General features: G+C 39.6%; 1 protein-coding gene and 1 long non-coding RNA gene across 23 annotated transcripts in view; one reads left to right on the plus strand and one right to left on the minus strand.

Annotated features, from left to right (window-relative positions):
- The window catches only part of LOC125772266 (mediator of RNA polymerase II transcription subunit 13), an 85167-nt gene that overhangs the window by 55644 nt on the left and 14258 nt on the right, over window positions 1–15265 (plus strand). For 21 of the 22 annotated variants that reach the window (XR_007419456.1, XM_049443778.1, XM_049443772.1 and 18 more), the window contains 5 exons: window positions 7307–7368; window positions 8861–8934; window positions 13773–14227; window positions 14310–14558; window positions 15096–15173. Coding sequence is in view for 21 of the 22 variants with exons in the window: in XM_049443778.1 (XP_049299735.1) it covers window positions 7307–7368; window positions 8861–8934; window positions 13773–14227; window positions 14310–14558; window positions 15096–15173 (918 nt within the window). In the remaining variant the exon portion in view is untranslated. The remainder of the gene's footprint in view (window positions 1–7306; window positions 7369–8860; window positions 8935–13772; window positions 14228–14309; window positions 14559–15095; window positions 15174–15265) is intronic. The other variant, XM_049443786.1, reaches the window with a different exon arrangement.
- The window catches only part of LOC125772301 (uncharacterized), a 43255-nt gene continuing 28622 nt past the window's right edge, over window positions 633–15265 (minus strand). Inside the window, exon 6 of the long non-coding RNA XR_007419458.1 lies at window positions 633–2022. This is a non-coding gene — a long non-coding RNA (uncharacterized LOC125772301). The remainder of the gene's footprint in view (window positions 2023–15265) is intronic.

Genomic DNA, 15265 nt, shown 5'->3' on the forward strand with positions numbered 1-15265 from the left:
TTGTTTTATTTTAATCCCAATTGGTTGCAATGAGTTTCTTTTCACTCAAATAATGATTGAAATAAAAAAAAGAGTGAAAAATAATGAAAAAATCAAAAAATTCAAAAACATGAAAATTTACTAAGGGTCATTTTTGCACCAAATTTTGCCTATAACTCGGTCGGTATCCATCGGATCGCCAATCTTTAAACCTGTGATCGATAGATGGCATCAATGGCTACATTTTCTTATTGGACGGCCATGCCCTCAGATGTCTGTGCCAGAAGTTGTTCAGGGAACCAAGTTCCTTACCCTGTTTGAGAAAATGTAAAATTTTTCTCATTTTTGCACCAACTTTTGCCTATAACTCGGTCGGTATCCAACGGATCGCCAATCTTTAACTTGTGATCGATAGATGGCATCAATGGCTACATTTTCTTCTTGGACGGCCATACCCTCAGATGTCTGTGCCAGAAGTTATTCGAGGAACCAAGTTCCTTACCCTGTTTGATAAAATGTAAATTTTTTCTCATTTTTGCACCAACTTTTGCCTATAACTCGGTCGGTATCCAACGGATCGCCAATCTTTAAACCTGTGATCGATAGATGGCATCAATGGCTACATTTTCTTCTTGGACGGCCATACCCTCAGATGTCTGTGCCAGAAGTTGTTCAGGGAACCAAGTTCCTTACCCTGTTTGAGAAAATGTAAAATTTTTCTCATTTTTGCACCAACTTTTACCTATAACTCGGTCGGTATCCAACGGATCGCCAATCTTTAACTTGTGATCGATAGATGGCATCAATGGCTACATTTTCTTCTTGGACGGCCATACCCTCAGATGTCTGTGCCAGAAGTTATTCGAGGAACCAAGTTCCTTACCCTGTTTGATAAAATGTAAATTTTTTCTCATTTTTGCACCAAATTTTGCCTATAACTCGGTCGGTATCCATCGGATCGCCAATCTTTAAACCTGTGATCGATAGATGGCATCAATGGCTACATTTTCTTATTGGACGGCCATGCCCTCAGATGTCTGTGCCAGAAGTTGTTCAGGGAACCAAGTTCCTTACCCTGTTTGAGAAAATGTAAAATTTTTCTCATTTTTGCACCAACTTTTGCCTATAACTCGGTCGGTATCCAACGGATCGCCAATCTTTAACTTGTGATCGATAGATGGCATCAATGGCTACATTTTCTTCTTGGACGGCCATACCCTCAGATGTCTGTGCCAGAAGTTATTCGAGGAACCAAGTTCCTTACCCTGTTTGATAAAATGTAAATTTTTTCTCATTTTTGCACCAACTTTTGCCTATAACTCGGTCGGTATCCAACGGATCGCCAATCTTTAAACCTGTGATCGATAGATGGCATCAATGGCTACATTTTCTTCTTGGACGGCCATGCCCTCAGATGTCTGTGCCAGAAGTTGTTCAGGGAACCAAGTTCCTTACCCTGTTTGAGAAAATGTAAAATTTTTCTCATTTTTGCACCAACTTTTACCTATAACTCGGTCGGTATCCAACGGATCGCCAATCTTTAACTTGTGATCGATAGATGGCATCAATGGCTACATTTTCTTCTTGGACGGCCATACCGTCAGATGTCTGTGCCAGAAGTTATTCATGGAACCAAGTTCCTTACCCTGTTTCTGAACAATTTAGCAATATTGAAAAATGTGATATATTTTAATGGGAATTTGTTGCAATATGTTTCTTTTCACTCAAATAATGCTTTAAACTAAAAAAAGAATAAAAAATCGAAAAAAAAAATTTCAAAAAAATTTCAACTCGAAAATTTCATAAGGCTTACCCCTTACGTTTTTTTGAGAAATTTTGCAAAAAAAATAAAATTGTTTTATTTTAATCCCAATTGGTTGCAATGAGTTTCTTTTCACTCAAATAATGATTGAAATAAAAAAAAGAGTGAAAAATAATGAAAAAATCAAAAAATTCAAAAAAATGAAAATTTACTAAGGGTCATTTTTGCACCAAATTTTGCCTATAACTCGGTCGGTATCCAACGGATCGCCAATCTTTAACCTGTGGTCGATAGATGGCATCAATTTCTACATTTTCTTCTTGGACGGCCATACCCTCAGATGTCTGTGCCAGAAGTTATTCGAGGAACCAAGTTCCTTACCCTGTTTGATAAAATGTAAAATTTTTCTCATTTTTGCACCAACTTTTGCCTATAACTCGGTCGGTATCCAACGGATCGCCAATCTTTAACTTGTGGTCGATAGATGGCACCAATGGCTACATTTTCTTCTTGGACGGCCATACCCTCAGATGTCTGTGCCAGAAGTTATTCATGGAACCAAGTTCCTTACCCTGTTTCTGAACAATTTAGCAATATTGAAAAATGTGATATATTTTAATGCGAATTTGTTGCAATATGTTTCTTTTCACTCAAATAATGCTTTAAACTAAAAAAAGAATAAAAAATCGAAAAAAAAATTTCAAAAAAATTTCAACTCGAAAATTTCATAAGGCTTACCCCTTACGTTTTTTTTGAGAAATTTTGCAAAAAAAATAAAATTGTTTTATTTTAATCCCAATTGGTTGCAATGAGTTTCTTTTCACTCAAATAATGATTGAAATAAAAAAAAGAGTGAAAAATAATGAAAAAATCAAAAAATTCAAAAACATGAAAATTTACTAAGGGTCATTTTTGGGCTTAAGTCTGAAACACGACCCCCCCACTCACGGTCACTCATCTGCGTGTCAATTTTTCGTACAGGGTGGTTCGGAGACTATGCAATGTGGCCTGAATTTGATTTTTTTTACAATTACTATTAAATTGTAAGGAGGTTTTCGCATAGTGAAAAGTGATTTATTTATCGAGGAACCAAGTTCCATATGCTGTTTGTGAAACCGTAAAATTTTCCTCATTTTTGGCCCAATTTTGCCCCATAGCTCCGCCGGTATCCAAGATATCGCCAAACTTTCTTCTGGCCATGGCTAGATGGCACTTGTGGCTACATTTCGTCCATGCACCACTAATCGCTACCATGTCTGTGGCCGGAGCTATTCGCGAAAGCTCCAACGGATCGCCAATCTTTGACCTGTGGTCGATAGATGGCACCAATTGCTACATTTTCTTCTTCGACGGCCATGCCCTCAGGTGTCTGTGTCTCGAAACATAATTAAAAAACACGCAACCGATTTCGAACCACCCTGCACGAAAGAAAGTCACTCAAATGAGTGCCCGTGAGTGGGGGGGGGGTCGTGTTTCAGACTTTAGCCCTTTTTCCTTACACTAAAAATTAAATTAGCAATCAGTTCCTCGAGTCCCCGAGATACACTGAATAGCAAAGATCCCCCAAAAACCTGCGTCTCTCGAATTCTGGTGTTATTTTGTTCATTCTATGCTCTTGATGTGTTTCAATTATGACGTCCTGTATGTCTAACCGGTTTAATGATATATTTAGAATGTTTTTTTGAAAAACAATTGTAACTTCTACAAGTAGAATTATCAGTTTTTGAATCATTCTACTAATGGTTTACCGTAAGATCTTTGTAAATTACTAAAGAATAATATTTAAAATTTCAATAAAACACATCGGGATCCTTGTATTTAATTTCTAACGCTTACTTATATGGGAATTAAAGTGTGGAGGTCATTTTGCTCCATTTTCCCCTATTTCGATATCTGCGTCATAGAGCTAAGCTATAGATACATCATATTAATCATCTTAGAAATATCTTTACGTGAATTTATCGTTTTACTTGAGAGAAAAATAGCGATTTAAAACATGTCGAGCGTCTTTTCTGAAATTTCTTTATTTTTCTTCGAGCTATTATACTCAAATCTGATATGTTTTATTCAGTTCCCACTTGTCCCAGTTACGATACATAGCAAAAACTACCATACCAACATCCGGTTAGTCACGTTTTATTATACGCAATACAAAGCGAAATTTTATTGCACGTCAAACTCACCCCCAAAAACTTCATTTCTTATCAACACTTGGGAACTTGTTTCTTGTTTTCGAACTTTCTACTGTAAACATTTTTATGGAGCTTTTGTATTGTATATATGCAAACTATGTATTGTGTTTGGTGTTTTGACGTTTCAAAAGCGTTTTGTTAGTTTCGCCTTCTTTTATTTATACATAAATACAAAAGATATAGTTTCTTATTTCCTTTCATCAAGCAGAACACAGAATGTTCAATGAATTCCTTTTTGGAATCATATTTTTCGTAAAATTTATTTCTCAATCCGTGCCCATCCGTTGATCGTAACCATAAACTGTAGTGGTTTCGTGCAACTCATGCGTTGCAGCGGAAAGGTAAACTATACAAAAGTCGGATTTCTTTGAGGTATTTTCATTTTTTTTCTCCCAGTGCGCGTGAATTATGCATATCGCCTGGATATGTGTGTGCCGCCGTGGTCGATGGCCACAGACTATGCACATCCTGTCGCCCGATGGCATAACGCACGCAACGCATATGCACAGGCCGACGGTGTGGCCACCGCCCCCAGTGCTGCAACACCTTTATTTACTCCCGTTTCCATTGGCTGGAAAGGTGTCAATGACATTCCCGGGCTCCGACGGCTGGTTTAGCCCGCTGGAGTGGCGAGGTGGCATGCCCAAAGGCCTATATTTGAGCAGCTTTTCCGTTCCGTTTTTCCGTCCCCCGAACCATCAGCCATCGTCGCGTCTAGTTCGCTCTATCTTCCTCTATTATATTGCTGCAACTATATGCAGGGTTTGTTTGTTTATCAGACCGTTCCTAAAACTGTGAGCGGAAAACGGGGAATCGTACAGCGTGGAAGAAAGGAAAATAAATGATAAAGAAAAATGTAACCGCCCAAAGTGCAGGGCTTGAAGAGTACCGAAATGAAGTGGCACCACCAGAGGCAAAGACGAAGAAATCGCTTCTCGTGCTGCTTGTTCTTTTCGCTTGACGGGAAGACGTTTCCGGTCAACGATCACTAATGTATAGGGGAAAAATAGTGGAAAAATGTGCTTTTTCTCATTTTGCATCCATAATAAAGTTTTGCCTATTTTGGAAAGGATCGTTGTCTCTTTTTAAATTAAATACAAATAATATAACACAACCCAGTTGCATCAAGTGCTTGGTGTGAAATGAGCTTGGTAGATTAAACAATGTGACATAAAAAATTAAAACTATTTGCTTAATTATTGCGGCTTTTGTTGTAAAATTCATTTTAAGTTTAACTTTACATTTTTTCTGTAATTAAACAATTAAGCAATAACATTTTTCTTCAATTGTTCAACATAACAACTCTCCAGAAACATTTTTAGACATGTTTTTTTCTACTCTCGTCTCGCATAATCTTTCCCAAAGCTAATTATCATAAAAATCGTTGTTCGCATATTGCACCAGAGCAAGAAACACCACTTTTTTTCAAAATTAGATGCATTTCCTCTAACAAAAAAAAAAGCATTTAAAGACGCGTTTCCTTTCCAACAAACGGCTACAGCTGCTTCCTCGTTTCCTTCTTCTCTCGTCCAGTCCTGTTTCCTCCCTATCCCCAGTGTGTGCGATATTCCCCTTACACTACTTTGCTCTTAATCGACATAACAATTTCTCACTTCACTTTCCCGAACCACTCCAACTAGCTTAAGCTTGGTGGAAGGTTTAGGTTATGCAAGAGGAATTAAGAGACAGAGGAGGTAAAGAAGCAGCACAAAGCGTCCAAATCCAGCGCCCAGTTTGTTTACATTATCTGGACGCGTTTTTAGTTTTTCACTCCAACGCATTCGAGTTAAAATCGGAAAGTACTCTTTCAACCGTTGTTGCTCTATTTGTCCGACCGGTGCTGCAGATGATTCCGCCGTTGTAGGGATGAATTTAAGAAAGGTTGAAGAAATGTTTGAGGAAAGTCTTCTCCCTTTTTGCCTCGCTCGGTATATGGGGCGGGTGGGTTGTTTCTCATTGTCCAGTCGAGTGAGAAATCCCTTAAAACGTACAACAAAACACCACCAGAGCATGTATTAACTTGCCCTTACTCAAACACTCAGCTGTTGAACCGACCATCGAAGACGTTTCGAAGGGAAAGAGTGCATTTTCTTCTTTAACCGTTTTGAAGGCAAAGAAAAAGGCGAATTCCTCTCAAAAGGTTATGAAATCGAGCATTTTCTTCTCCTCTCCCCCGTCGCATGGTTCATTGTTTTCCAACGTGAAAATTTTCCCTTTTTCCTGTGATTTTTTAATCTTCATTAACCTCTCTTTAACATCGTGTTTCGTAACGCATTATCTGCAACATCATTATTCGTTCGTAATCGAATCATTTCACTGTTTGATTGCATATGGAAATGCTTATTAAGATGAAAATGCAGATGAGTGTTTATGGGAAATGGTCAAGAGTTTTTTCCTTCTCGAAGAAAGTGTGCTCTTCATGCGCATTAGTTTTTCTCTTTTAGTGAATTATACGGAATTCGTGTGAGTTGAGTAAAGGAAATTAAAAAATCACTACCTTTAACGCTAATACATCTATTTGAGTCGTCGCTACATTCAAATTGGCTCTTCACAATTTAATGCTAATCTCTGTTCGATTGCATCCATAATGTTCGCCGCATTCATTATTCTCCCGCGATGCGAGTTGCATTAGATGTCGACAAGCGGGGGCTTTTGATGAGATCTCACTTAATGTTTGTACGTGAACTGACATTTCAACAAGTTATGAACTCGACGCGGTAGTGAATAAATCTTTTCATTCCAAATCATTGCAATATGCGGAATGTCGAAGGATTCAGCATGGATGAATAACATTATTACCCAGCGGCGGTTAATATCGTTTGAGTGATGGAAGGCCCACCGCGGAACCTGTACGCTCCGGTGTACTGTCAATGATTCTGTAGAAATAAGGCACAGAGGAGACGACCCACAGAACAGAGCAGTCCCTTCGACAGTCTTTTCGTGTACGGGTTTGCGGCGACTTCCTTTTGCCTTTACCATAATAACAAGCACTGCTTTTGTGCATTTATGATGCGAATGCAATCCATTGGGAGGGAAGAAAAAAGGGGCTTTATGAATTCATCATCAGACTGGTGCTGCGTGTAATTTTCGTGTGTCTGCCACGAAAGGAGAGGAGTTGTTGTTAGGTCGTCGAATCAAAAGAACATTTGAAGGAGGCAAACAACAACAAAAAAGAAAAGGGAATTCGACGACTATGTAAAGAGCATTTTAGGCATTAAAATTGTTTTTTTTATTTCACCAGCCCTTCACCAAAAAGGCAAATCAACTATTCAGCATGGGCGCTAGAAAATAAAAGAAAACTGTATAAAAGATGTCGTTTCCTAATGAAAATTCTCCATTATTCATAATTTTTCTTTTTTTTTCTCTTTTGCAGAACTCGAGTCCCCTGTGGGAAGACTTCATTGCCAAAGCGACAAAGCTACATGCATGTCTAAGGTACGTACTCATCTCGGTTTCTTGTTTTGTTTCGCATTTAAATAATCTTTCTTTTGTAATAAAATGTATGTAACATCATCATAAGACCAAAATAAGTATAAGTATGAATGAGTTCCTAAATGTAGTACGAACATTTGTAAGAGTCCCACATCTTCTGTTATGCACAACTAATTTAAACCATATTTTACGACGCGCCGTTTGATCGATAGCTGCCAACGAAGAATAATGTTCGAGTGACATGGTTTACATGGGAAGAAGGAAAAAATAAAACGCCTAAACAAAAACCCCGCGAAAGAACGAAAGGCAATGGCGGCGGCGGTGGCAACGTCTCAACATTCTTAACAAATTTCGCGCGCGGTTCAATTTCCTCCAACGGATTGTTTCGGGCTTTATGTAACGCATTATGTAACGCTTTATTATAGCAAAGCGGACAGCAAATGGAATGGGGCGCACAGACGAAGACACTTCGTTTCCATGGGTATTCCTTCTGATTAAGATAATGGATAGTATTTGATGGTTTTGTTTCGCTTTTGAGTTAATTGTCCGTGGTGTGTGCCGCCTTTTCATCGTTGAGGCAGGTTTTTTGGGCGATGCTCGGGTCATTATTTATGTTTTTGATAGTCGATCTTGTTTTGTTCCCATCGCTTAATTTGATTAAAACACGATCGTTGACAGGGTGGCGTTTTGTTTTTGATTTCTTCTTTTTTTCTTCTTTTGTATGACATAATTAAGTAAATGAGGCACTTATGAAATATTGGGAATTTTTAGTCGCAAATGCAATGATTGTTTTTCTACAAGTTTCGTAGAAGGAAAATATACTCTAGAATCTCACAAGACTTTTTCTAGCTTTCTCTCAAAGTGCAGTAAAAAAGTTGGGAAAAATAATGAAATTATTGTTATCATTACGTGATTCTCAACTCATGTTTCAATTATTTCTACTAAAACTTTGCAAGACTCCAAAACAAAAAGAAAAAAAAATAAATGACACTTATTTTTCCATGCCATAACAACCACCCCCTGGCGAATGGTGGTATAAAATAATAAATGAATTGCCTGCGACAATTTTGAAGTGACAATGTGCCGATTGGTCACTTTGGTTGCATCTTTTTTACGTTCCTCGCACCATAGCGCGATGTCCAAACACGCGAAATAATTGAACCGAAGCTTTTTCTCTTTCTCTTTTTAAATTTTCCCACCCGCCCGATGCAGTTTCGTGTTCGCCAATTTTCCATTTTCATTCCACCGTAACCAATTTTGCCCAACTGTGTTGTCCTACTTTTCGTTTGGTACTTTTTTTTTACTTCTGTTTCTTGTTTCCGACTAGCTAAAGTGACGGTGTTTTCAAGGCGGTCATAAATTTAGCATAATTTAGCTTTCAAATGTGTTTGTGTTTTCTTTTTCTTTTTGGTTTTAGTTTTATTATTTACCATTCGTCCTTTTCTTTCACTCTCGCAGTTTTTACTCACTTTTCTTGTTACGTTTCCATTTTCAGGGCTGCAATTCAAGCGTTGGCGGCCTATTTGGATGCATTCCAAAAAATTGCCGATGCTGCCACCAACTCTCGAGGTAAGTGTGACCCGGGTTTGCCGGTCGGTTCGTTTGGTCGTGATTGGCCTGCGGGACACAACAACAACAAAAAGTCGGAAACGGCATTTCAGTACGGGAGCATGTGGAATGGTTGCGCCCCCGTGGCTAGTAGTGAAATATTTATCACTATGATGCTAATAATCACAAAAACAGTTGATACATTCAACTGCAAATTAGTTAGGCGTAAAATATTAAAAAGAAGTTTACTGTTATCGGTCCACATTATGTCGGAAATGCAACGGAGCCATAAATGAATTTTATAGCATTCTATAAAATAGTTACTCATTCTATAAAAGAGCTAGTAGATCGTTACTCAGTCGAGAGTTGATCACAGTATGGATTTGTTATTGAGCCTTTCGTTACGGTCTTCATTGTATGTCCGGCAATTTCTACCCTGTTAGAACCCAATTATATTCTACTAATTCGGTATTCATTGCATCCATACAATCAATTTAAGAGTCTCATACTTATAGAGTGATTCAGAATGATTTAATTTCTGCAATGCACCTTTTTTAAAGCATTAAACCTCGACGGGATAAGACGTCTCATTATCTGCATTTAACGTCAGCTAGTTTTAATTGGCTCATTTCAACCTACGGTAATATTTCAAACGAAGGACCTCGTGTAAATAACAACTGAATTTTATAGCTTATTACAATTTACTGCTCTTCTAATTGAAGCTAAACGAATAGCGTATGAATTATGAGTTTTCATTTTTTACACTAAAATCAAGATTCCGTTGCTCCCGATCTTCTAGTGTGGGGCTGCTGTTTTAAAACAACTTCTCTCATTGACTTCAAAATGCGTATCCAATGCGACTGCATTGCGGATCAATAGTGTGTGTTGTGTGTTCTTCCGACGGTATCACCTTCATCCGCTCGGTGTCCTGCTTTTGGCACACACGTAAAACTTGTGCCAAAACATAAACCAACCCACCCAGTCAGCCAAATACAACGGTATAACTTTAACGACTTACGAACTCGCCGCAACAACGGCAACAGAAGTCGAACGGGGAAAATGAGGAACCTCGGCATGGTTGTTTTTTGTTAAAAAAAAAGCAAACCCGTGGACAGTGTTCGGGAGCGCAGCATAAATCTAGAACGGCTCTAGTATCGCTTCCCCCAAAACAACAACAACAGCACGAACACATACGCACACGGGTCGTTGTTTATTTGTTCCGATCATTTTAGTATAGTCTTATTTTTCCGTTGCGCCTTTATTTTCAATGTTTTTCAATGGGCATGTGTGTTAGTTTTCACGCTTCCCTCTTAGCTGACATGTTGCGGCATGCATAGCTACGCTATGCTGCGACTTTGCCGGGGGGGCCGGTACTAGCAACTACTGCTGGTGGTCGTCACCAACCGTTGGCCAAAAAGGTGGCCGGCCGAACAAGGCGTGCAATGTGGGTCCGACGATGGTTTGCGGATGAAAAAGTGATATTTTTAGATACGAAGTCAAATCCCGTAGACCAACGAAAACATATGTTGCCTGTCCTTTCGAGAGGGCAGTGTGGAGGCAGTATTGTGATGTTCTGGTTCTACTTCTGGGTCGTAGGGAAAAAGGGGTAGGGGAAAAAGCAACGTACAAATGTTTTGCGTAAACCACGCAAGTGAGTGTTTGTACGATGAGCGGAGGGCATGGTCAACTTCGGTGTAAAATCAACATTTATTGATTCCAAAAATATATTAGCCTATTCTAAGGCAAATAAAAACACCGGCCTATAGAGACTGGGAACGAATTGATGGGGGATGAATTTTAGTGATCTGTTCGCAGGTGTAAAACATATTAACCATGTTTGTGACAGTGGACAAGTGTTGCAATGTTACTTGTCGGTTACGTTTTTGAAAAAAAAAGCTTGAAAAGCTCGAGAAAAGTGGAAAAAATTCACCTCTTCCTCTACGTTTTCCATCTGAAATTAAAAAGAATCAAGAAATTGGTAAAACTTTTCTATTTTATCTCAACAATCCTTCATTTATCTTATGTACTTTGCTTATACAGATATGTATTTGTCATTCGAATGGCCTCAATTCTAAATTCTTTTTAAAAAAATCTTGTTCTCTAGAAATTCGTGATTTATCTTTTAAGCAATACTGTCAGATAGTTTTTGAACCAATGTAAAGGAGTTATGTTATTTCTGTTTTTGAACTAAAATCCAACATACTTAAGCTCTAAAGAAATAGTGAAACAGACAAAATCAATCGTGTTGTCAATGTGTGTGACATATAAATCACGGTATGATTTAACCACAATTTAAATCCCCGTAAGCTTCCGTGTTAAGTAACTCGTGAACATGCTCTGATGAAGATAAACCACATTGCGTGCATAATTATTAAAAAAATCATTATACACCACCCTTTCAAAAAAATAAACCACCCGCCAGAAGTAAATCTATTCATACTAAAACATAACTCCAAACGCAAATTGGTGCTTACCGGATGAATGCCCGCTTAACAGTGGTGAAAAAGATACGGTCCGTTCACTCGTACTTCCTACGAATGTAGTTCCATTTCGTTATAAACTAACCCACCCTTTGAAGCATCTGGCCGAGACCTAATAATCAACCCAGCGGGCTATTTTCACGCAACCTATACGATCGCGTGTGCTTTCCTTAAAATCCCCCCCCCCCCCCCCCCCAGTTTTTTTCTTCTTCTAACACCATGTTTGCACGAGTTTTTATTTACGTGAAACAAAGCTAAACAAACAGCTGGTGGATTCGCGTAAAAATGGTACACAAAAATAAGCTGCTATCGCGATTTTAAGGTGCAAAACAAAAATACAAACAGTTTGTGGCTTTTGCGTGCGTGTGTGCGTGTGTCGGCACACGTGTAGTAAATAGTCGAGCTTTGTAAGCAAAGGAAAGAAGGAAAAAGAAGCTTTAAAAAAAAGCCACTCCACTAATTATGAGACGCCGAAGTACACCCTCACGTGTGGGGCGCCGTTAAGAGCAGCCGCCGCAATTTATACACCATTCGGGGCTTTGTACATGCATGCAGCAAACCGATCAATCAATTGACCGATTATTGCCTTTACCGATGACTCTGACCGACTGACTGACTGTGTGGAGTGACCGTTCATGTACCGTTTTGCTTAACCGTTTCACGTTGCATGTAGAAAGTTCGTTCCACCGGCAAAAATCAGTGACTTGGCCGCGTGCTAGGCATGGATGCATCGTCATCGAATGAAAGGGAGGATTTGTTTAAAAACAATCACCTTTTGTACTTGTTTTGGGTCGCATCTTGACGGTAAATGGGCAATGAGCTGGCTGAGGCAGCGAGGGTACGCGAGTGAGCGGTCTTTCGGTATGGTTTTATGCCTCTTCTTCAGGGTGAAAGAGAGAAGGTTAATTATTGAAGTGCAGGGTACTTTACTGCTTTTTAGCAGCTGTGTGAAAAACAGCTCACGCAATCGGGGACGCTATTTCGGTGCGTTTTTTGGTGGGTCTGATGCGGCAACAAATTTCAAGAAAAATTGTACAATTTTAAACTGGTGCAGTCATAAATTTTACTGCTTGCGCGCTGATTCAATTATTGATCCAGTTGCAAAGCAAATGAGTTTACTTTCGAAAGTTTCCCAAGTGGAAGGACATGCGTGTGTGTGGTTACTACTGGTTAGCATGAATTCAAATCACAATCACAACTAATCTGCATAATGATGGGTATAAATACCGTCGAGGCTAGTTTTGAGAGGGAAAATAGTGGTCCGAAATAGACAGTGACCCATATCGGCACGTTTACAATATCATCCCGCATGAATAGCATCTGATTTGATTTGGTTCAATAGAGATGATGTGAATATCACTTGGAAACAAAAGTTTTATTTGCCTAAAACGACATCTAATAACCTTAATCAATGTTGGAAATAAGATTCCAACGCTTTTTGAGACGCAACTTCCTGGTGTCATCTCAGTGAAGAATTCCTGAAGACATTCAATCCTACCCATTCAAGTGCAAATGAGTCTCTAGGACCCGACGCGCGGTCACTAAATAATGGCTAACCAAACACGTACCATTGTCGAGAGCCACAACAATCATCATATTCAGAACGGAAGGACCGGAGTATTCCAATTTGTCAATAAAGCGTTTCGCCTTATCGCCTTAACCAAATACACTCTCTATTGCAATGGTACTCCGTTGATTGTATGCAGTGGTTCCGGCTTCCAATCGACCTGAACTGCAGCAGATGCTTCACAAGTGTGTCTTGTAGATGATGTAGAAAGAGAGAGAAAAAAGATTGGAAAAATTTAACGATCCACAACGAACTCGCTATTCCGTTAGCTTTATGACGCCACCGTCTGGAAGGCAGTAAGTTGATAGAGTGCAATAGAATGCCGATTAGATGTGACTGTGGTTTGATAAGGCATGTTACTTATGGAACGTTGAATGCGTGCTTTAATTGTGCCTATACGAGAGGCGTCTGTCAGAAGTCTGGGGGCCAGAACTCACCACACAGAAGTCATTCGATTGTTAGAATTTCAAATTTGGAAATAGAGGATATCCGTTCCGTGTGTTTGGGTGTGATGTCACACGAACATCGTAGCTCACATCTAGCAACATTGACTGGTGGTAATTATCACGTACTAATTAACTACAACGCCTTTTCGAGATGGCGAGAATGTAGGTTCTTGTTGATACTTAGCGTTCCCTTTTTTAGTCACACATGTGACGCAACGAGTTTTTTGTTTAATGTTTTACCCGTCTGGAAGCTCGGACTAATTTTACTACATTCTTACAAAATGACCCACTACAATGTTTAGACATCGCTAACAATACACTCTCTTGCCTTCTTGCCTCTGTCCGCTTTCATTGCAATCTCCCTAGGAGCCACCAAAGAAATTGGAACGGCACTAACACGAGTCTGCCTGCGGCATAAGACGGTCGAGAGCCGGATGAAAACGTTCACCACCGCCATCATGGATTGTCTGGTGGTGCCGCTGCAGGAGAAACTGGAAGACTGGAAGAAACAAGTGAACATTATCGATAAAGACCATGCCAAAGAATACAAGCGTTGCCGGGCGGAGCTGAAGAAGCGCTCGAGCGACACGCTCCGGCTGCAGAAGAAGGCGAAGAAGGGTGCCGCCGATAACCTGCATGTGCTGGTCGAGTCCTCGATGCTAGACGTTACACAGCGCCGTTGCGAGCTGGAGGAGGTCGAGCGAAAGTCACTGCGGGCGATCATGGTTGAGGAGCGGCTCCGATACTGTACCTTCGTCAACATGCTGCAACCAGTGGTACACGAGGAGTGTGAGGTCATGTCCGAGCTCGGTCACCTACAGGTACGTACCGTTGGAAGTTTTGCTGTGCAATGGTTTACACTAAACCTTTATTCTAATGTGTACACTTTCTCTTGATCTGCAGGAAGCCATGCAGCTGATAGCGATCGTCACGAAGGATCCCACCCAGCTCCCGCAAGCATCGGAGGAGTTGATCCTCGAGTCGAAGGCCAACATTAGCCTTTATCCGGATTCGCCCGGTGGTTCCAATTCGCAGGGTGGCTGCTCGAACTCGCTCGGTTCACGCAAAAGCTCCGTCTGCTCGATCAGCTCGATTAACAGTAGCAGCAGTGGATCCCCGGGCCATCATCAGTTCCAGCGATCGCTATCGCAGGTAAAGCGGCAATGGCCGAGATAGAAACATTGCGCCCAACGATCTAACTTGTGTTTGTAGCTAAAATGCTGCTTTCTTAATGCATGTTTCCGTAGTATGCAACTTGTTTCTTAAGTACAATTCTTCGTAATAGCAAAACAATGTATTAGGTCTACAACTTAATGCGTGGCGGATAATTATAGAGCTTTAAGAAAAAATCCGATTTTTCCATTGAGTTTTCAAACCAAGCATTGGAAACCAATATATAATAAACATCTGTAAAAGAACTACCTCCATTGAGAAACCTTTTTCTCATGAAAAGCATAAAAAGACGTAAAAAATATCTTCCGCCACGAATTAAACTTAACCTAATTTCAGAATTAAGTATTGTATTCTTATCTTTTAGCAAGCGATTTATTTTTTTACGCAATCATTTTTTGAGTAAACCTAAATAGTGTATGTAAAGTTTAATAGATTTTTATTTATCTGTTTGGTTTTTATATAATTTTGGTGTTTATTTTTCTTTTCCGTTTTCTTTTCCTTTCCCATTTGTTTTAGTACTCCCCGGCGATACGTTTGAAACCAGGCGAATCGAGCGATAGCGGCTTTTGCTCTTCACCAGCTTTAACTTCACAGGTTAAACACCTTTGTTTATTTTATAATTTTTTTTTCGGCCATAAGTTTTGCGGTTTCTTGCCAATTGTCATTCTTTAAAGCAGAGATAAATC

Source organism: Anopheles funestus, chromosome 3RL (assembly GCF_943734845.2).
Source record: "Anopheles funestus chromosome 3RL, idAnoFuneDA-416_04, whole genome shotgun sequence".
Classification (NCBI taxonomy): Eukaryota; Metazoa; Arthropoda; class Insecta; order Diptera; family Culicidae; genus Anopheles; species Anopheles funestus.